At 42.3% G+C, this 24,185-nt stretch overlaps 1 protein-coding gene across 5 annotated transcripts in view; it reads right to left on the reverse strand.

Moving 5' to 3' along the window:
- The window catches only part of arvcfb (ARVCF delta catenin family member b), a 104,814-nt gene that overhangs the window by 39,056 nt on the left and 41,573 nt on the right, over nt 1-24,185 (reverse strand). For all 5 annotated transcript variants that reach the window (XM_084551419.1, XM_084551418.1, XM_084551417.1 and 2 more), the window contains 4 exons: nt 22,941-23,446; nt 10,066-10,249; nt 2,772-2,889; nt 2,466-2,637 (listed from right to left, as the gene is read on the reverse strand). In XM_084551419.1, coding sequence (XP_084407545.1) covers nt 2,466-2,637; nt 2,772-2,889; nt 10,066-10,249; nt 22,941-23,446 — 980 coding nt within the window. The remainder of the gene's footprint in view (nt 1-2,465; nt 2,638-2,771; nt 2,890-10,065; nt 10,250-22,940; nt 23,447-24,185) is intronic.

Consider the following 24,185-nt stretch of genomic DNA (forward strand, 5'->3'; position numbering starts at 1 on the left):
GGCCAACGAAAAACTACCTATATCAAACTGAGGAGTCTGGGACGGGTGGAGTCTATAATATTCAGTGCTACGGTAGGTAGGTATGGTGAGGGAATGTATATGAAATGAATGAAACACCCCAATTTTCTGAAGTCCTTGGAACTTTCTCAAGTTTCTGGAGGACACCCAAAACTACTTCGTACTATATTCTACAGCCAGGGGGAAGGAAGGGGAGGAGGAGGGGGAGGATGGAGAGGAGGAGAGCTGAAGTGAGAAGGGATGAGAGGGGGCACTCACCTTGATTAAACCATTCCTCTATAGTTAGCCAAGGAAGCAGCAGCAATGCCAAAAAACACAAAGCGGGGAGAAGAGAGAAGAGGCATGGTGAAAAAGGCGCATGTGCGTGCGTCAAGAAGCTGTGCATAACAGTTTTCTTTTTTCACAAAAAAGCAGTCATCTTTTACACCATAGAGGAGGTGAAGGGGAGGGGGGGGAAAAGGCAAAAGATAGAAGGAACGAGTAAAGATGGGAAAAGAGAAAGGAGTTTTTTGGAGACAGAAAAGAGCCAGATAGGAAGCCATTAGAAGTCCACGGGTGTTTTCTGGGAAGCGTGTTCAAAGAGCTGGCATTAGTGGAATGGCTTCACAGAGGGAGAGAGAGGGCGAGAGAGAGGGAGAAAGAGAGAGAGAGAGAGGGAGGGAGAGAGAGAGAGATAAAGAGAGAGAGGGAGAGGGGGAGGAAGAAAAATAAACAGTCAAATGGCGAGGAAAGTGTGAAACATAAAGGAAGATGTTCAGATGTTCAGGCGAGAAAGGCTGAAAAGAGAAGACAGGAAAAGGCTGAGAAAGAAAGGTGTCAGCTTTCACTGTCGGATGGGAAGACGGGAAAGAAAGTCATAGTCATATACATATAAAACAGCACTACCTGCCAGCATTTGTATAAGTGCTTCATTAGAATCTCTGCGTGGGAAGAATGTGCTCAGAGAGATAGAAATAACAGCCAAGAATCAGAGTGCTCATTAGCTAAAACAAAGCCGGAGCAGCCGAGCGTGCGCTGATCATAATGGTATATTTTGCGCCGAATGTGACATTGAAGAGAGGAGGCCAAACTTAGTCTACTTAAGGTAACAAATTATCAAGCTTACTGCCGACAGTGTTGCTTAACTACCTGCCTCCATAATCCTTTATAGCTGCATTTAATGTTTGTGAACCTGAGCATGTTTTCTCAGAGAACACCTTCGGGGTCTGCGGCGACAGAACACATCTCATTGTTCAGTGGCGTGTGTTCAAGTGTTAAAGTATTCACATGGTTAATTGGGTTCTTTGTAAATCTATATACGTGCTGGCACCGTGTTGTCCTGACCCCCGAACTGGTGGGATTCTCCGAAGAGTCGTTTGAAGACAAGGGTCAGTGTCTGGCAGTCACACCTCATTGGCTGACTGATTAATGGCAGCCATTATTGTCGTACAGCAGGCGGATAACAGTGTCGTTTAGCCAGCGGCCCGCGAGAACGCTGATTAAGGCGTCTCTAACAACAAGTGCATACGTGGCGCATCTGTTAAGCGGAGTCAATAAGACATAAAACCTCCTGATGCTGTAGATGGTGTCGTGGTAGACGTCCATCATTATCTCAGCCTTTTAACAGAGCTGAAATTCATCTTGTAAAGATTTAAGAAATCTTTGCGCTCTGACAAAAGCAACTTTCGAGTTTGTTTTAACCCGTTAGCAATTCGGAAAAACCAACCGCCTTGATTCTGTTGTTTGACTGAGTTGGTGTTGCTGTGTTTGATGTCTTTGTTTGAACATTCATGTGTTTTTATGAAGATTTCCAGAAACTAAATGTGACCAGGGACAATGCGGCTGATGTTGATGAAAATGTGCGTTTAGCTCATTGACAGTATCCTTGAAAATGAAATCAGATATTTGTTTGACTGCAAATCGAACACCTGTACAAATCTCTCAAGTACAGTCTCAGATGTTGCGTATGAACGTATACAAACTTATCTATAGGCACACAGGTTAATATTATCTTTTTCCATTATTCTGATATTCCACATAATCTGTTTCTACTATTTCTGTTCATTCAGTTTTATATACAACCTGTGATGTATAGGTTAATGGATATCTCTAACTGTTACCCGTCTTTGTCTCTGATTTCCAATACGGCGGACCAAATCTTAAATCTTATCTCTCTGTTTTTATGATAAAACTGAGAACTCTATTTTGGTGATCCATTCATTCATACATTTTTTTGTTAAATTCTTTGTAATATGTAAGAACAGGAGGGTACAAAATAAAAGGGAACGGTTTGAATAACTGCTCTGCTTTCCGCTGGTCACTTTCACGTCCTCCAGATTCCATGAAAAAGGAGAAGGCTCGAAGGGAGAATTTGCCCTTAATAATCGTTTTAGCAAAATTATTCTAATTCATGATTCTGGTTGGTGGTTATTACGATTGTATCCATCTCCCTCTTTAATCCATCTCACCTTTCGCCTTCTTGCCTCCGAAGCAGCCGGCGTCATCTCTCTTCTTCCTCTGCGTTCCCGCTGATCCAGGGGCCTGCAGCGCCGATGGGTCTTGGAACTTTTCGGCCCCTGGCACCTCTTTGTGGACGTGGTAGGAAAGGTTTCTCATAATACAAACACAGTTCTCCACAGACTAGGAGAAAGCAGAGACATGGATACTGTCAACTACTTACGCACAGTACTTTTAGATTGGATCTCATCAGTTGCTATACTGTATATTCAAGTATCTCCAGTATGTACCTGTGTGTGAGCCAGATGTTGCCCTACCTTGTTGTCCATGTCCTTCTTCCCGACAGCTGACTGAAGAGCGTGCAGCAGGGCGTCCACCAGTCCCTCACATTCCCTCAGTCTGCGCCGAGCCTCTGCCCCATCTGAGCTCACGTTTCTACGGGGACATGCACAAAGGCACAAAGGCGCTGTCAGTAAGACTGATTCAGTATTTCGCAAATCTGTATTAATCCTTCTTCAAGATGATTTTAAGGAGGAGCCTAGAAACTGCTGTTATAGGTCTGATATGGTTTATTAGAAAGATGCATGATTAGAACTATTTAAAGCTTGGACTAATTACAAACTCCATATTAGACAAAGATTTGAGCAATTTGTGTTTTGGAGGCGGAACTGTAATAGCAGTCAATATTTTGTGTCTAATTCTACATTTAGATATATCATATATAAGATGACAGTAAAATATCTGAACATCTGAAATCCCGCCATTATTACTAGTAGTATTATTGCTACAACTAGTACTTGTACTATCACAACAACCAGGCATGAGTAAGTGGCTCTGTACAGTTAGGAATTGAAGTTCTCCAAAAGAACTACAAGTACAACTATATAGCTAAGTAAACAGCTAAATAACATATAGTTTCTTTCTGAATTCGTGTGTGATTGTTCAAACCGAAGCCATGTGATTTTCTGGGACCGCATGTGACCCACGGCCTTGATCCTCCCCCTGTCTGCCTCAAAAGTACAACGTAATAAAGCCAGGCGGCTTGAAGAACAATCTAAAAAAAAAATGATGAATATAAATTTCATTTTTGGTACAAAAGGAAATGCCATCCCCGTTACATCAGCCAGCGCCCTGAGCGCAGCTCCTATAAGCACAGCAGCAGAGCTGGTGCAATCTTAGTGTGGCTGTCTGACTGAGTGTGAAAGGCAAGGCTTTAAAGAGGGTTAAGGGATAGCTGGGGCTCCCCGCTCCTCACCAGGGACTTCATTTATGAGGGCTTCCAACCCACATAATCCCATTAGCCGACCCCCAGTTAGTCCTATGGCAGAGTGGCAGCCTTGCAGAGGTAAGCAGAACTGAAGTGCTTTTTAGTGCTGTGTGGACTGAAACACGTACAACATCCAACACTGCTACATGTGTGACTGTTTCAAGTTAACAACCAGGGACACATATGCCATATTGAAGCATATTTAAACAGGAGCCTTCAGTGATGTCTAATAATTAACTGACAAGTCAGAATTGACATCAACCTATCCGCTGTGAACACAACTCCAAACATACACATGTTCAAACGCCTATGTCATCCCTACAAACTTCACACCTGTCTTAGTCGTTGCCCTCGTCTTGGTCACTGGTCAACCCTCCTGCAATGCGCTAATTAAAACTTTTGGTAGCGACCAGACAGACAGCACCGGTCATCTGGACTCGCTTATAAATAAAACCCATCCATCCTCAACCATCGATGAAACGTCCCCACCTCCCCTGTAAACAGATCCAAAGGCGCGCCCGCCTTGGATTTATTTGACAGGAGTGAGTCCGGGGGCAGACAGACACAACGGTTTTATTGTCAGCTGTTTCATTTCCAGCAGACTTTCAGGGAGCAGTTGTCTTGTGAGGGGTTTATAGACGGTGCATCTGTCAGTAGAAGACGGTGAGGGAAGCTGCTGTCGTCTCTGGGCAGGACATCTAGTGGTGTAATGTTGAGCTTTTAGTACGGTTCTGATGATTATCGACCTATCTGGCATGTTGCCATCTGTTACTGTTTCTTCGAGTTCGCTCTTACTACTTTTTATTTGTGCATCCAAGGCTGAGATCAGGATTAGTGGGTGAGTCTTGAGTCAGCAGTTGTACCTACCAACAATGTAGATGAGCTGTTTAATTCCACAAAGGCAGTATAAATGATATCCTATTTAAATAAGAATACCTAGGGAATGAATCTGATTTCCCTATTCTATCTAATTTAATCTAATCTAATCTAATTAAATTTAAAAAACAAGGACAAGTGTAGTAGCCTTTTACCAAACCGTGACTGCTACTCTTAACTAATCCTGACCTAAGAAGATAAGGTTTTTTGGGTTGTTGGTTCATAGTGTGCCGAGGTTGTAAGTATTTAATTCCTGGAACTACATATATTACATTTTTGGTCAAATTTCACCCTTAACAGGAATAAGTGGTTACAGAAGATGAATGAATGAATGGTCAAATTTTACAAAAGCAAAATTTGTTCCATTATCTGGTCCGTGAATAAGTGGGTGTGATTCCAGAGGTCAGCCAGTGTCTCTCAGTGTCTGCACACACACTGACAGCCGTCACTGCCTTCTGAATGTATCTATGGTGTGTCTGCTTTATCAGATGAAGAGTGGGTGTGAAGGTCATTCAGAGTCATGTGGCCATCAGAGGACAATAGAGCAGCTGGGAGGAATAGACTGGAGAAGACTGATTGAGATGGATGGAGACACGTCTGACCTCTGCTATCGCCCTGCAAGGTCAGCAGCAGCAGCACCGCACGGCCATATGTGTACTCTGGCCGTGACTCGCGTTGGGTATGCTTTAGGTTTTATCGATTCTGATCCCACTTCGGATTCAGGGTATTGATTTAGCTTCTTATCTAATGCTTGTTCGGATTCTTCACATACTGACTGAGCAAAGAAAGAGAAAACTGTGTGCTGAATGTAAGATCTGTGTGTGATGTCAGCAGATTTAGGGCGCCAGAAACACGCTTCATCATCCGGTTTCATCATTTACCATCTTTAAAGTTCTAATTCTGCCAACGTCTGTCAGTCAGTGAAAAGCCAGACTTATTTGAGGCTGCTGAACAAATCTAAGATGTGCAGTTTATAAGTGTGGGAGCAAAGCAATGATTCCCTTTGGTTGAAGTTGTTAGAGATTTTGTCATATAAAAACGACAAGTCTGACTCTGAGATTCTGAGACTACGACTGAGGTAATCTGGAGGAGGAAGTATTCACATCAAAGTATTATCAATTAAAGTAGGAGTACTCAGTGGAGACAAAGAGTTTACTATTATGTATGCTATTAGACATTTATCACACATTAATGTGGTAAATAAGATATTACCTTTTGCATTAGTCTGTATTGCATCCAGCTGAGTAAATCAATCTGAAGATGATCGTGAGTTTTATGTGCAAAATCTTAAGTGTCCTGAAACACTGTATTGCTGTTCAGCCATCGATGGGTGTCCGTGGCCCTAGTTTTGGCTCTAGTTGGACCCCTGTCGGCAGTTTTAAGCCGATTGAGAACGTGGAATCAGCAGCAGAGCCTCGGGTTGAGACGGCTCTGTCTGTTTGGCTGATCAGCTTAACGGACCAGCGCACAACAAGAGAAAGGGAAGGACAAAAGAAAGCAAACAACGCACACAGCGGGCTCTTCTCGTTTTCCTTCTCCACCTAATCTGACCATTCAAATACACAAATATTTTCTCGGCGGCGTTATCATCCGGAATGAAAATAAATCAAAACCAACTGATCAGCCTGATTTGAGAGAGGGCAGCGCTGTGCGATAGAAGACAGGGAGCTGCCCCCTGCTGCTGTGGTGTGTTCAAGTCCGCATGAGGAGACGTAACCATCTGTCTTCGTTACCGGCAGTTCTTTGATGTTAGTCTGGGGCGGTTAAGTATCTATAGCTGTCAAATCCATTTAAATGTACAGTATATACATACACACACACACACAGAGACACACACAGCGTCATCTTTTCAATAAGCCCACAGCGTAAACACTGTAAATAAGCAGGTCCCTATCAACAGAGGAGGCCGTGGTAATAAAACTATTCCGGGCTTTATTGAGGTGTAAGCAGCGTCTCTGCTGGCGTGAGTAAACAGATTCTCCCTGGCATCAGCACTTCTCCCCAGTGCACAAACCCTGCGTCTAGGCAACTGATGGGCTTAGTTGCAGTTACCATGGTTACACATTCTCGTCAGCAGGGCCCGCATCGAGGGTCAAAGGAGTGAGGGAGACGGCAGGATACCGCAATATGCGAGGAAAATGAGATAAGTAGCAACAAGAGTGATAAGGTATGAAAACACTTAGGTTAGAATCTAATATACGTTATAGACACACAAATCAAAGCCAGTGTGACAGATAATGAATGAAATCATGAGACAGGGAATAAGAAACAGCAGGCAGTAAACACAGCGGTAGGCAGATGTTAAACTCCATGACGCCTCTATGACTTTTATGAGCTATATCTTTAGTGATTTTACTTATTCCCTCTTAGTCTGTTAATGCTTCTCTTCAACTCAGCAGAAAATGTTCTAAAATTGCAAGCGAGCTTCCACATTTTCTGTCTGAGAAAACCAGGCGACAAACCATCTAATGCAGGGTAATCATGTGTGAAATATATTCTGGTACTTCTTTGTCTTCACCGCTTTTGAATATTATGTTGTTCTGAATGTCAAACAGCAGCGCGGGAGGACTTCTAGACTACAGTCGAGACAGGCTCGGACGGGCAGCCCAGGAAGACAAAGCCAGCAAAAACAGCCAGGCATGAGACGCAATAACCCACATGCTTTCACACTTTACTACAGACTGTCACTCGGAGCTGGAGACAAAATGACAGATTCAGCAGGGAAAGTAGAAGAAAGGGGAAACTGCTCTGAAGTTAATAACAGGAACTCAAGGCCGCTGAATTCAAGCTGTCATCCTTAGTTGATAACGGCATTTAAAAGACAGAGGCAGAGGGGATGTCCCACTGAGGTTTAGCAGTTTTTGAGACACTTGAACTGCCTTCAGTTTGACTATTAGGTATTTAGCTGATACTCTCTTCGCGAGTTCATCATTCTGAAAAAGTGAAGCTCTTAAATGTTAGAGTTAAGAGAAGCAACTCATGGTTTTTATAATATTACCAGTCAATCTTCCATTTTTCAATTTGTTGAATTAACTGTTGGATCATTTGGTCAATAAAATGTCAACAGACTTCGACTAGGAAGTCTGGCTGTGAGGGAAAGTGATGTTTTTCACTCAAGATGTCAATGCACACTTCAATGCTAAACCTGTCACATGTTGCTATAGTCAGCCCCTCACCCCGGGGTCCATGCAGGAGGAAGAAGCACACAAGCCTGTTGCTCCGTTCAACACAGATGATAACTACATGAATATACAACAAAAAGTTTTCTGTGTGTTCCTGTACAACTGTTTGTCTGTACAAATGTTTGTTCATTACTGGAATGCCTACAGCAACCATGTGGCAGGAGAAGATTGTGGAAATTAGCAGGGAAAGAGGCAGGAAGATAAAAAGGGTTGGCAAGCATAGGATTTATATATAATTATTTGTCGTAATCAGATCACTCACATCATTTATAATATATTTTTGCTTTCTTGCCAGATTTACTCACAACTCATTGAGATATAATATAAGAGACTATAACAGATATCAAACTCACTCACTCTTGAGTATAGCTGTAAGTATTTCACTTGTCAGTGGCAGTGGGTAATCAGTCATTATGTGGTCTTAAGGGGCTGACTCTATAAACAGATTTACTTCGCATCACATGACGATGAGACATCACAGTTTGTAGGCTGTGAATATACAGTATAGAAGGATTCATGCTTTAGGCACAAACAGAAAGCAGCAACTACTACTGCCACAATCAAAGGGGGACAAAGAAGTTTGTGTTACGCAGCAGTTTCCCGCTGACCAACAGTTTCAAGCCAAACAATCGCCTTGCAGCTCTTTTACGAGCAGTGGAACTGGTTCATAAAGAGCATCAAGGACTCAGCAGTGTGTGTGTGTGTGTGCGGGAAGTCTGACGCAGACCTCCATTTTTAAAACAAATGGGCCAGAATGGGTCAGCAGAATGGCTGCGTGAGTCACAACGGGGAAGTGTGCCGACGTGGAAATAACAGAAGTCACGGTTTCTGCTGCAGTCAAAGCACAGTGTGACTCAGCCGGTCCTGTTTCATGCTAATGTTTGTTGGTTTTCTCACCAACAACAAGGAGAACTATTCAGGGGATACAAAACAAACGTGGCATGCTTCACCAGTTTGCACTGTGGGCTTAATTTACCTTCAGTCAGCTGTAACAATCTCGAGACTAACCTCAACCGAGTGTTATTTTAGTTCACAGCTAATGCTCAGCTATTGGTCCAAGTTGTCAGGGTGGGGTGATAAAAATGATTCATGAGAGTGACAAGAGACAATCAGAGGAACATTGAACAGCAGCCAAAAGTTATTCCCAAAATAAAAAGTATTAGATCAACCTCTTCTGTTGGGATAACAGTATATGAGGTCAAATGTTTGTCACGACTAGTTCTGTGTTTTCCTTAAGTCACAGACCTAAGTCATCTAATCCCTCCGCAGACAGACATCAATCAAACAGTACTTTACATATTGTCAGATCCAGGCCGGGACAGGAGGAATACAGCATCTGCTGTATCATAAAATTACTTTAGTGCCTAAAGAGCTTAAATCTGACCCTGACTCCTGGTCTCATATGCGTCACACCTGTCTCCTTCTGCAGCTGGTATCTTTGTAAAAACAAGCTGAGTCTTTTGTTCTTGCCGTTCAAGACCCTAGATATGTTAAGCTATCAGCCTATAAAACCTAGGATGGCCACTGAAATGTGTCCACTTCAGTAAATGTACCATCTGGCTCCACGGTTTTACCAAATGTCTTTATGCATCCTTCCTTATATTAAAACTGGTGTTGTTTAGAAGCTTTTACTCTGCATATTCCAGGCTTTCATCTATTGAATTAAAATGCGCCGACAGTTATTGCGGCGACATTTTTAAATTGAGCATTTCGAGGTGTGCGTTCATATTTCTCATATGAATTGCAGATTCCTTGCTTTTTATTTTAATAATCAAGGGGGGAGTCAGAGTGGGGATGCAACTAATTAAATTCTATTTCAAACACCTCCATTCTTTTCTACTTTAATCCAATCAGTCTGCCTTTTAGATTTCATTTGTATATTTAATTATACTTTATATTGTTCTTATTCCTAGCTTGTGTTTATTGCACCAAATACCTTGACACATTCCCTGTATGGGTGAGCATACCCAACAATAAAGCTGACTCAGATTCGGGCTACATTAGCGCTGAGTCTGACAATGATTTATTCAGCTACTCAATTAATCTGTTGGGCTATAAACTATTGGTAGAAAAGTTGCTTTACTCACCCATGGCAAAAGCTTGTAGAACAGAAAATCTGTAAACTTTTCAGAAAAGTTTCCCTCAGATCTATTTAACTGCTTAACTCCCTGACTGTAATACATTTATTCGGAAAAGTTTAATAAATAAATAAATTTGTACTGTACTAACAAATCTGGATAATCTGCTCGATCTGCGTATGAATCCCGTCTGGAGGGAAGTCTATACCTGAGGCAACCCGAAGTGTTCTTGAAGACGGTGGTCCACTCGGCATCGCGCGGCTTTGAGTCCTCGTTGGGCTCGTGCTCCCAACCCGAGTGGGGGATTATGACCTCATTGGTCATGGTCTGCAGGCCGTGGTTGATGATCACCATTTTCAAGGGTTCGTAGGAAGACAGATTCCACAGGGTTCCTGCAGGAGGGAGAGAAAACAAAGAGGCATATCAGGAGGGTAGTGACAAGAGGGAGAAAATAGTTTGAGAAAGAGGATTATGAGGACAGCTAGGGAGGATGTAAGAGGAAGGAGAAGGCATATGTATGTGTAGAGAAAGAGAAATGGAAGAAGAGGTGGATCATTTGGACACAATTTTTGACTTTGAGACTGCAATCAAAAGCACATTTAGTTTGGCAATAAATCACATATTAGAGAAATAATAGAACAAAATAGATTTTCATTAGTTAATCATGATATCCACTAGCCATATTGCACTTTATAAAAAAATCAATGTAATGCTTTTATTATGCTCCCGCGAGAGTTTTTTTTTTTGACTACCACTGTGGTGTAATCAATACAGAGTTCATAGCAGCCATTTCACATTTTCTTGTAACATTTCCATAGCAATATTGAGGTTATATACTTCATTTGCGACTATTGCACATAGCGCTAGCGGTGCAGAAGGTATAGTAAAATACTTGGACCCTCACCATTAAGGCATGCATTAATATTCCACGAACACTGTGCGTACAAGAAATACATCAACTATTCTGTCCATACAAACAGCACGCAGATGGACTCTGAGTACCAATCACCTCTCTTCTCTTCCTAATAATCCAAGCAGGGGAAGAAGCATTTTCTATCTTGTCTGCACATCTCTGTAACAGCCAGCCTTTTATTACACTTCTGCGAAAAAAAATAAATAAATAAGATGAACTAAACTGAGCTGGCTATGTGCATCCTGAGGATTTACAAAAGAGAGGCAGGCAAACAAAGTAGAGAGGAGGGAATTTTTGGCAGCATCGCCAGGCAGCCAGCCCCGCAAAAATAAGAGGCTCTCTTAGAGCATCAGCATCAGATGCTTTGTCTGATATTTCACTCAGATGCATGGAAGCTGTGGAGCAAGGCAGCCTCCGGTTTTAAAACTAAACTAAACTAAAAAAAAAAAAGAAAAAAGAAAAAAGAAAAGAAAAACACTCTGAATCCATTAAGTCCATGTTTGAAGCTTTTTGGAGTTTTCACTTGCATTAATCCAACCTTCAAGTCTCTCCATCTCTCTCCTTCCCTTTTGTTTCTGCTTTCACATTTAGCGGTTTTCAATTTAATTTTCAATAACTAAAAACCATTTATTCGTAATGGAAGTGTAATGGATTCTGTGAGTTATTTTGTGAGCTATAACTTGAGCCCTTTCCGTTTGCTTGTCGATATTTGTTGACATTTTTACAAATCTGCGTCTTTAAGATTGAGCTATTCCTGCAGTTCCTGTTTGCAGTGTATTTATAGATGTACATACAGCTATCACTGGATTACTATAATACTCTTAATACCAAAGAAATTCAGAGGATGTCTAAGTACCAGTGGATCATTTGTGTTCATGATATATTTTTTAAGCAAAGCGTAATCGGGCAGTAAAGGATTTAAAGTACTCCACTTGCTCCCATTAGCACAGCCACTGCTGCTGCTGTTAGAGCCCGCTGTATTGGCAGCACAATAACTACCTCTTAGTTGTTTCTTTTTAGAAAACCCAGCATGCACCGGCCCTCTCTACCTCACACAGTATGTTCGTCTCTTTGCCCTCTGATGTTTCTCCCCCCTCTGGTCAGAAGGGACAACAGATGGGTGATAGAGATTTAAGACTAAACACATATTTACACACCCTGCTGACGTGCTTAAACACATGCATTACTGACATCAGAACTTGTTTCCGTCAGTGTCATATTGCCTGCAATCTAAATGATTACTGTGAAGAACGGGAATCAGTTTCCCAGAACCACCTGAACATCACTTTACATTGCCACTCTTGAGTACATAACACGCTGGCCTTGCTGGGATTTTAAGAGAGGACAAACTACAGTGTCGGTCTACATCAACAATTCATGCTAGTCACCACTGTTCTTCTTCTGTTGTTGTTGTGACTCCTCCTTGGTTCCGCTGTACTGCCCGACTGCAGCCTGACAATGGCATTAGTCCTGCCCATGCCGCTGGCAGGCTAATCGTTATCACTGATTGCTTTTTCTAGTGAGAAGCCACTGTTTCAAGTCACGACGCCAGATGAATCGGTCCACTCGGTGCAGTGGGAGGATTCAAAGTTCTGGATGAAAGTAACTCACACTGTTGCACACCCTGTGTGATTCCCTCTTGCTCTATAATAACAGGCCATTAGCGGAGCAGTAAAACTGTCATACTTCCCGGCCCTGTCCTTTAAAACATTTTCTGTACATTTTCCACACGGTCAATATTTCCTCTGTTAAATCATGCTCTCCACGCACAGGGGGGAAAAACACTTAAACGTCTCCACAGACTGGCCTCGGCTAAAAATATATGCAGTCCTCGTGGTGCGGTTGTGGAGAAAATGTGTTTCCTTCGCAGAGAAATTAAACAAAAACTCATTATACCGATCCATACTGGGTAATTGTGATGTTCAGTGTTCTCAGTTCAACTTTAACACGTTACTTCCTCCCAAGCACAGCTGTATAACAACTGCATTAGAAACACAGTCCCTCCAGTGCCTCTGTTGATGCAGTTGGTGACCAGACTCTGCGTCAGAGACCACCAGACTACCAGTATCTGACTGGGAAGCTTTTAGATGTGTAAGGATGGTGTGATTTTCTCACACAAATCCTAAGCGTGATGCAGGATATTGAAAGCTCACCACAAAGCCTAAGCTAAATACATCTGTGTGCAGGGACTTTGAAAGATGTAACATGTTGGACAGTGCTGACAGTATGCTGAATTTGTAGTAAATTATTTAATTCTACGTCTTGCATGACCATCAGTAACACGACTCCCAACCTAAAATGATCCACTCGCTCCACAAAGCTTGATGAGAACAGAGCTTGTCCTGAGAGTAAACACTGCCTGACAGACCTATTTCAGGAAATAATATCCCCAAAGCCCCAAACAACCAAAACTCAGGTAATTACATTGTTGACTGAAGGCTGGTTTAATTTTGTGCTTCATGCCTGTACTGTAACATTCAAACCTCTACAAATTCAATATTGATTTTTCTTTTTTTCACAAGCACTTTCACGGTATGGTGGTTAAACCTGGACCTAAACAGAAAGTATCGTTCAATGCAACTCTTTCTCGTGCCTCTCTCTCACAAACGCTAACTCACACATACATAACCCTTGCATGTGTGTTGTTAGACAAGAGAACTCGTCAGTTACCCAATGCACAACTTGTTATTAGTTCTAGTAAACTGTAGCACAATATTAAAATATGAAAAAAAAAGCATGTGATTATGTTTCATTACTCCCGTTTGGACATCTAGAGAACTGAGCGCTGTGGCAAGTTGATTCTTTCAAGATGGCGCCCTGTGTTAGATGACTTTGCATGTTTTGCTCGTGAACAATAAGAAAAAAAACACAGCATGTTTATGCTCATACTTTGGCTAATCCTGCCACCAAATCAGCCCAAATTAGTGTGAGGCTAGCTGGTGTCCTCATCTGCTTGGCCAAAGGGTGTGACCGCATGGCCTGCGTACCCAAGGCTCCATCTGACAGCTCAGATACATGCTGAGTGTGACTGTACGATGCGTGCCAATGAAATGTTTCATACAAATCACATTTCAGGCAATTTTTTGCAATGTGTTTATTGCAGATGTTTATATAGCTATCATTATTTGCACACATTGTTTCTATTATTTACTTATATTTTCATATATTAGTATTCTCACATTTCCTTATTGTTTAATGGAATCCATAGTGGACAGCACAGGGAGACTTTTATAATACAGAGGTACTTGTTTTTTTAACTGTGCATATAGCAATGAAAGTTTAGACATTTTAAATTATTTTACAACTTTTATCTCCCTCAAGTATCATTTAGATTGTGTGCTCCCTGTGCTCCATCCCTGATGCATATTTTCTCCACCGTCCTTTTTCACAGGGTCAGATTTCGTCACTTATTCCAAGCACCAGGCACTAGGGCGATGCAGAGGAACTTTCAGCATCCAGGCATGGATCCAATTAAAAACAAATGTGCACTTGGTGGTTTGTGTACTGTGATATGCTGACAGCTAGCTAACATTCATGACTGCCCGCCAGGCTGACAGCTTGGTTACCTCTATGGTCGGGCTGGGCAAGCAACATTCAACGTGAGCTTGAGGAAGACAACTGAAACGTTTCACTAAATGTCTTTGTCATTCACTGACGAGGAAATGTTTTGTACTAGTATATGAGTTCAGCAATTGGCCACATGTTTTCAGCAGTTGAGGAAGAAACAAACAACCCATCAGCATTCTCCCAAATAAATCTCTCCAATTCATTTCTATGCTATTAAGTTTAACTTTAGAGCATTTTGTGTGCGCCCTGTGAGATTAATCGTGCATGATACCTCTAATTTCCCCTGTGCGTGCTATTGTTTATATAATATTGTAAAAGATGCTCAACAGCCCGTATCCAAAATGGTTGGAAATATATTTGTGTGTATAAGCCATACCCGCATCCGTCTTTGATTTGTTTTTCCACTCGACAGCATATAAGCAAAGACACGACTTAGAGAAATAAACAAGGGCCCATACGAACTTCAGCACTTCCGAGTAGCCAAAGACACCTGGGCCTTGTCAACCTTTAAGTATCACCCAGCCATGCACACCTTCTCTCCCTCAGGTTGTTCACCATCATCTCCAGAGTTGCAGCTGCTCAGGCTGACAGAATCAGCTCCGCACTGATCACATTTGCCAGAGGGGAGAAAAAGGCATGTCTTTGCCCTGGCTGTGATCCATCAAGTACGACAGGCACCCAGCCCACTGACAGAATGTTATTTAAGATGACAGAGTGCTGTGGAAGTGACGATCTCCATCCCGCGTCCTGCCACTGTTTCAGGCCAGCGACTGGATCAGGTTTAGTCTGTCCCCTGTCAGCTTGTCAGAGGCAGGTGTGTTAGGGATGTAAGGCTGTCTCTCAGGCATGAGACAAATACCTTGAGATGTCAAATCCTCACTTTACACCTGATGTGAAGCCGCATATGTGTGTTTGGACTTATTTCTTTCTAGCCTGAAAAAGGATCCTCACTGTGTAAATATTATATACAGACCCAGATCTGTAACTAGACTTTGGATAGGAATGTCAGCCGTTCAAATGCACTGCTTTAAAACTTTAAAAGCATTGTGAGGCGAGTGCTTCAATGAATTACCGTACTGGTGCATGATTCAGAGCCACTTTGAGTTTGAGAAGCAGTCAATTAGCATCTATTTCAGCACAATTCTGCAGGTGATCCAAACATCTGAAGTGCTGCCAGTGGCTGAAAACTGCAGAGCTTTAGGATTTTGTCTAAATTCTGCCTGAACCCTGATATCAGGGTACGCTGACACTGATCCGTCTACTGATATTAATAAAACAAAAGGATAGCCGTGAAGTAGGCTGTGCATCTTAACACACAGCTTAGATACATTATTAATTTTCAAATAGGAATACTTATTTATGTAAACACCATTAACACCGTTGTATTATTGACTGTATACCTGTAACCTGGAAGTGGGATCCTACGATTCTGCAGTTTTGACTATACTGAAGCTTCATGAAACTATGTTATATGCAATAGTGAGCTGTTCCAGTTATTTAAATTCATTTACCATTTTAATATACTCCCCATAAATAGCTCCCCATAAATCAAATAACTGCCTTGGTTTCCTCAATCCAAACTGCCTGTCTACAGCTCGCAGCAGCACAGCAGCAGCTTTACTTTCTAACAGATCAAATAATTATCAGCTCTGTTTTTCAGAGCTGTTTCATTTTCACTTTCAGGTTACCTTTGATGATCAAATCTCAATGCAACTTCATGCCGAGAATTTACACAGAAGAAAGAGTCACCGGCTCTAATTATGATCTTATATACAGTATATACATACAGTATATAGTTTTATTTATCCCATGTTTGTTGTCTAATAAAGTCACGATTCCCAGGAGAGCCACAATATAAAATTCCAAGACTTTACCATTCCCTCTTATAAGTAAGTCAAACTCCTTTCAAGAACTAAAAAATGTGATTCATATTTGGTTTATTAATGTTGTTTATCTGTTCTGAAGGGGTAAACAGTCTGGTTGGGTTTGTTGTGAGAGAAACCTCACCATATATAATGAAATAACTGATCAAAAGGATCACATACTGTGATATATAATATAAAGATCAGCCACAACATTAAAACCAGCTGCTTAATATTGGTAGGTGGGAGCCTTTTGGTCCTACGGGTCGAGCAGAGGGGCCTCTGTAGATGGGGCTGGTTCCAGTTCTTGTGGTGTGGAAACTACATCGTCCTGATGGGGATGGCTGCTGAAATTGGGGAATGTCTTTTTTTATGGGGTGGCGGTGTCTGGTCAGCAACCACCTCAGCGTGGTTGCTGACCACCCAAGGTGGGTGGTACATGTCTAAGTGACATCTACTTGAATGCCAGGAACAAAGGTTTCCCAGAAAATTCCTTTGTAACAAGATGGTCAATGTTATTCACTTCACCTGTCAGTGGTTTGATAGTCATGCAAACATGACTCATCCAACTATAAAATACACAGATCACACAAACCATTTTAACCACTGACAGGAGAAGTAAATAACATTGACCATCTTGTGACAATTCAATGTTCTGCTGGGAAACTTTTGACCCTGCCATTCATGTAGATGTTACTGACATGTACCACCCACCTAGACCAGACCAGGCACCCCCACCCCATAGCAATGACACTCCTTGATGGCAGCAGCCATCTCCAGCAGGATGCAGCCTGACACAGACACACACACAAAAACGGTTTAGGAACAACTAAAAACACATGAAGAACAACACAAGGTGTTGACCTGGCCTCCAAATTCACTAGATCCCAAACTGATCAAGTGTGGTCATAATGTTATGCTTGATTGATGTATCTCTTAAGCTATGCTTCCATTTCTATGAAAAGGCTTATTTAGACAACATCTCGTCAGACACAAAACAATCTTTCAGTATGTCTGGGTTTTCCCACAAACTTGTGATTTTCTGTGCGTCTTTTGTTTTCAATCCAACTGAGCCACTTAAACACATAGGGTATTATTATCTCCCTCTTCAATCACTGACTGCCACAGACAATTTTCATCTGTCAGGTTTTATCAGGGCTTCATATAATTCAACTACAGTGGCATCAAAACATTGTGTGCATATATGCTAAGGTAAATGGCAGAATGGCATGCGTGAAGTTATGAGCTGGGTGTTAAATAAAACATGCCCCCTCTTCTGTCCTTTAATTACTCTTTTACTCCCCCCTCTCTCCCTCTGTGATACGTGGATGTAGGGCTAGAGGGACTGGGACAAGGACTGGGAATGGGACTGGAGCCGTGGCTGAGGCTAATTAAATTTTCCAGGCACCACTGGCAGGCATGTTGCTCTTCAAGCAGGGCTATTAACTTAGTTCTGCCCATTACCGTTCTCCTCCTCTCCTTCTCCTCCTCTCCCCTTACGCCATCCATCACAGTCTCAGTGGTAAAGAAGGAGGGCGGCACGGTTTAGAACGAAAAAAACGGAAAGGGCGCGCAAGAGGCATGAAAACCGTGAGGGAGGAGACCTCAATAAGTGGACACACTCTACGGCAAACATCTGCAAAATAAGAGGAATGGAAGATTTCTATAGGTCTGTGTGTGAGTGCATGTGTGTGTGTACTCAGTGGGGAGGGACCAAAAGGAAGAGAGCATTTAATGAAATGAGGTACACACACACACACACATAGGCATACTGTCAATGATGAACTCAGTAGGAAGCCTTATGGATCGTGGCGGGGGATCTCAGATATTTTGCCCTAAATGACAGCACAGCAAAGACACATGTTAGAATATGTATGTTTCTGCTATTAATGCTTCGCAAATATAATCCAAGTGTCAAACTCAACTCAATAATAATTGTATTGCCTAGATTCCATTATTATGAAGATGAGATTCTCATGATCAGAGTTAAAGTTAACAACATTACAGAAATGATTGTCCTTCAGTGTCCTTCACAGTCCAACGCTGCCAACGGCTGGGTGGTGATTTACAAGCCAGTGCTTATTTGCTGGCCCTGTTCTGAGTAAAATGAACACTGTGTCGCTTTTATCGTCTTTCATCGCTGCCAGTTTGTTTTCAAATGTCCGCCGCCTTATCACATCTGCTTTGAGACTGGCGGATAGACGATGACAGCATCCGTGACATTTTTTTCTCCACACCACAGATTTTGATGAGTGCACAATACGTCAGAAAGCATAGGTGTAATTAAAAAGACTAATAAGTCCCACCAGGTTTCTCAGTAAGAGATTCGAGCAAGCCTGCATGCAAAAATGTCGAAGACAAGGAACTGGGACACCTAAATGGGACACTGCAATTATTAATTTATGTCATTAATTACATCTGTACATCTCCTACTATGGCATTTCAAAATGACTGCTGTAAAAATAAAGTTTACGCTCTGTTACAGATGGGAACTTGAAGTAGTTTGTACTTGCTGCTATGAAAGTGTGCACAGGAGTTCCATGCTATAGTGCTTGTGCCAGTGGTAGCAGCAGCAGTATCAATGGTTTTAATACAGCAGCAGGAAACTGTTATTCCAATATTCAATATTCTTAGCACCAAACTGCTGACAAGCAAAGTTAGCAACTAGGTGGAGCATCTGTCAGCTCACTATCTTCATCAGGAGTTGGGGAAGATCTAAGGCACAAGGCACAGTGAACATTACACGTAATATTTGTCAGGTGTGCATCAAATGAATGCTTCATTTCTGCTGTGTAGATTAATGCAGGTTTAAGTTACTTGCTAGTCAACCCCAAAAAAGTCAAACTTTTCATGATTTCATAGATGACCACCAATGGTCAATTCAAGTCAATTACATTTTATTTATATAGCATCAATCACAATCCAAACTGTCTCAAGACATTTTACAGAACCCAGAACCTGAAACCCCCCGAGCAAATACCAAGGTCTACTTATAACCCAGCTCATGTGGGGGACTCGACAGAATGAGAAAAAAACAGATAGAAAAGAGGAGATAAGGAGAGCAGCAGGAGAAACGAGATGAATTCATACATCTGAATAAATCATAGATGCATTATATAAAGATGATACTAGCAAGAGTACAATATAGGAGGAGGTGATGCACGTTACATGAGAGACTGAATGAATAAGAAAAATAGATAGCATACGAAATGGTCACTGTCGAAACACTTAGTGGGTATATGTGTGCTCATGAAGTTACTGTTATAGGAATAAACAAGGCTAGGGGTATGAAACTGTCAGTGGCAACAGTAGTGCTATTACAGGTGAGTTGACTGGAAGGACATAAGAATATATGAGGTATCACAAGCAGGCTGGAGAATTTCACATTACATTTAGGTAGGAATGGAGAACGATAAGCAAAAATGCTGTAGTCGCTTTGGATCAAAGCATCTCACAACACAATACTGTTTACACCGATCAGGCATAACATTATTCAGACCAGACACCCCCACTGCATAGCAATGACACTCCTTGATGGCAGCAGCCATCCCCAGCAGGATGCAGCCTGACACAGGCACACACACAAAAACGGTTTAGGAACAACTCAATAAAAACATGAAGAACAGCACAAGGTGTTGACCTGGCCTCCAAATTCACTAGATCCCAAACTGATCAAGTATCTGCAGAATGCACTGGGACAAGCCTGATCCACAGAGGCCCCTCCCTTCAACTCATAGCACCCAAAGGCCCCCACTAACAACATTCTGTTGCCAGACACCACAGGACACCCTCAGAAGGCCCATGTCCATTCACTAATAAGGCCGACACAATATTAGGACAGTGGTCATAATGTTATGCCTGATCGTTGAATATTATGGACAAAAACATGAATGTTTTGTGTCTAGGCGTTATCCCTCTTCCAGCCCTTACCAACTTTTCCTACATGCATTTTTCATCCAAAAACCAAAGACACCTGCCTGACTGTCAGACCACAGAACCCAGACATCTCCTGCAGAAAAAAAACAGGAGACAAATTCACTTAATAATCTACATCTCCAGAGTCAGAATTGCTGGAGGGCACAAACAGCCCAGAGCCTACCGGGAGGAAAAATAGAATTACGCTCAACGGTACAAAGCTCTAAAAATATGAACGACTGGTCTGTCTGTCTGTCTGTCTGTCTTATGTGTTGGAAAAATAAAACCGCTTGGTTCCTTCCACGTCACCCGTTTCCCCCTGTTGAAAATAGAGCTCTCTGTGGTTTTACAGGGACAGCACAAACTCTAGCAGCAAACTCTTAAGCACATGCACATGCAAAAAAGTGGGCCTATATTTAAACCCCCCCAATTATATTTAATTGTAGAAAAACATGGCCAATTCCAGCCACACGGGCTGAGGCTGTAAGCTGAGCTTGCATTGTGACTGGCCTGCTTTCACTGAGGCCACAGGGCTGGCAATGGAAACCTAATGCTGGAGACAGAGACGGGGATAGGGAGAAAACCACAGAGAACGAGAAAATCCATGAGAGTGTAGATAATGAATGAAGGAGTGAAAAAATTAGGCTGAGTGAACGAGGGTTGGATAATCAGTGAGAGAGGGGAAAAAAAAGCCTCCTTCAATTCTGTCCTCCTTGTCTTGTGGTGCAGGGTTATTTTTAGCTACAACAGGGAGCAACACGGTGCTGTAAAGGCAATCATTTCTGCTGCAGCACAGTCATCGCTCACTGCAACATCTCTGTCACACAAAAGGAAACACACACATTTACACATGGATGCGCACAACAGTTGAACAAGCAGGGGTTTGTTCCAAGGACCAGTATTACCATTAGCATGTCTGCATTAAAGCTATCAATAGGCAGTATATTTTAATGATATTCACCCTTTAGGACCACAGACTCGCAGACATTCACGACATGACAGAAAGCCAGAAACCACTGATAGCTACTAAAACTGCGCTTGACAACAATTTTCCTTCTCTAAACTGTACAAAAAAACTACTTTTATTAGTTTGGAGTGGTGTATATACTGTATTTTCCTTTGGCGACACCTTCACAAAGGTCAAGTACTTCACTTTAAAGTGGTTCTCACTTTTCAGACATGTGCTCAGAAAACAAAGGCCCCCTCTCAGATACCAAAGAGTGTCACGTCAGACCATTCCTGTTTGGGGTTTGCTGAGCAGCTCACACATGCACAACTGTATTCCCCAGCTGACATTTACCAGGTCAAGGAGAGGCAACCCTATCAAAGCATCTGAATCAATAGCTCCTCTTAAAGGAATTAAAACATATTTCATTACCCGATGCCCCAAATGACAGTTTTTACCAAGATCAATGTTTATATGCTTTCTGCGTTTCAATTTCTGTCTTATTACAGTACCCCGTAATAAAGTTAGAGTAATCAAATATCAAATTTTCTGATCTTCGTGACCCTGTATGGAAAAGATCCTCCATGGCTGACCAGTTTGTTTTTTTAACATACGGTATTCTCAACAAGTAGTAGAAAGAGCCTCCTGCAAGACAATTTACTAAGAAATATGTCATCTCTGGAATTAAAAGAATGACTAATTACAGCTTTGAATGCAGTGTTATCTCTCCTTACGAGCATATAGGGAGTTGTGCAATTCAACGCTAATTAAGCATGTATGCCTGAGACACAAACCTATCGCATAATGGGTCTATACAGATGTGAATACTGCTAAATAGTAACGTGTGAAAAATGCCCAAATGTCTTGCGTTACTATCCAGAGCTTGAGATTATGGCGGCCAACTGGACGGAATATATAGGTGACAGGAAGCCAGTGATTGGAAAGGACCGGTACGATCAGGTACTATCATATCAGCGTAAAGGCTTCAAGGTAGCACTTCAGTATGTGAAAGAGAGTTGAGACTAATTAAGCAGACAGGAAGAGGAGCCCCACTGTTAGCTGAGCATGCAGCCAAGACGATCGACTGAAAAAGTGCAATGGAGATGGTGTTTGTACATTTAAAGAATATTTTACCCATGGCTAGGCGATTGTAAATTGTACCTTAGTGCAGTCTGATAAATCTCATTTTAAATCATTTTTCCCACATGGCACACAATCTTTAAGTGGTTTGAAGGAAAATGTGGAGATGTTATCGAAAACCTGAACTGGTTGGTATGGCGATATGCTACGGTCAAATACAGTTAAAGTATTAAGACAAAATACACTGATATTTTTTTTCTTATGTATTTTAGGTGATAACATGGCACCTAATTGGTTTATCAAGAACACTATTCAGCTTGGATTGTTTAGAAATCTTTAATAGCAGATCTTGCTGTTTTGATGTCATTCCGATAGATCATCCAACTGTTTCGCAAATCTATCTCTTAGCTGGAAAGAAGGAAGGAAGGAGGAACGATTTTCCAAATGCACCTACTTGATTCCTTGTCACATTTTATCTGAGTGCTATATTATAAATGAACTAGCCATGCTGTATGTGTCAGTATGTGAACTAACCACTCATCTATGGGGACAACCCCAACTTGCTGCTTTCAGGTTTTAGCTTTGGCCATGGATTAAACTACCATCTTACCTAATGAGTTTTAGACGTACTGATAGACCGCTTTCTTACATGTGGAAAGAGCCAAGCTGTTTCACCACAACTTCCAGTCTTTATGCCTAAGCTAACCACCTGTTTTCTATATAATTGTAGTCAGCATGTAGACAAGACACAAGATAGAGAACGAGTGAATTTTCCAAAACGTCAAACTAATAATTCTTACCGGTGATGAGTTCTCGAACTTCCATGTCGTTGGTCTTCCTCAGCAGGCGGATAAGTGCTGGGATGCCGTCGCAGTTCTTGATGGCCACCTTGTTGTCATTGTCCTTGCCGTAGGAGATGTTGCGTAAGGCACCGCAAGCCTTGCGGTGGACTTCAGATTTGGGGTGATCCAGAAGGCCCACCAGTACAGGAATCCCCTTCAGCTGGCGCACGTCTTTCTTAATCTTGTCATTTTCGTAGCACAGGTGTTGAAGGTAGGCGGCGGCGTTGGACTTGACTGGGTCGATCGGGTGGCCCAGCATGGCGATGACCTCAGGGAGATCAGGGTCACGCCAGCGCGGGTCCTTGCGGATGCTGTCGATGGAAGGCGAACGCCGGCCGCCCATACGGTCCAGGCTGGCCATGCTGCCCCTCTCTGGCTGAGCGAGCGGTGCTGAATAAATGCCATGGATGTAAGGGTGACGCTCATCAATCAGTTCTGCCTCAATGGGGTCATCTGGGTACCCTCTGGAAGATAAGAGAGGAGAGGAGGCTTAGGACGAGAAAGATGGAAGCAGTAAATGGGGGGTGACTCAGACCGATTTGTCTGAGAGAAGGATACCCAATGGCACACAGCAGAAGGACTTTGAGAGAAGCTAACTGAGGTGAGAATCACTGACTAACGAGGGGAAAAGGGAAAACAGAGGACAGGGTGAGTAAGAGGGGGAAATAAGTAATAGATTCAAGATTCAAGACAAATATATTCAATATTAGGGAAAAGGGAGGGATGCAGGACAGAGAGTGAAGGAAAAGCATTGATCTGTGGTTTGGATCTGTTATTGACAGGTCTGTCAGAGAGCTGCAGTAGCAACTCTGTGCAATAAGGAGGATATGGCACGCAACATTCTTATTATTATTCCTCACTGTCAGGTGGCAGCAACAAACATGTCAAATTTCAACAAACATAAAGTCTTAGAGAGAGTGACTGAGAGACAGGAAAAGACTGCACAAAGAAAAAACGAGCCGTTCACAAAGAAACAGAGACAAGGCAACGCCAAAGAAAAGGCTTTGAAGGGAAGGCGTGTGAAGTTTTATTTTATTTTTTTTTTAGGAAGCCACCATATACAGCAGAGAAAGGATCTGATATCTCTTCCCCGGGGAACACAGAAAAGAGCGATGCCGTCCCCCCCCAGGGAGGACTATGAGCCCCCTATGATGCCTCCAGGGCTCCCTTTGCTCACAGCACCAAACGCTAGCATTCAGTTAC

The sequence above is a fragment of the Chelon labrosus genome, assembly GCF_963514085.1.
Source record: "Chelon labrosus genome assembly, chromosome: 9".
Lineage (NCBI taxonomy): Eukaryota > Metazoa > Chordata > Actinopteri > Mugiliformes > Mugilidae > Chelon > Chelon labrosus.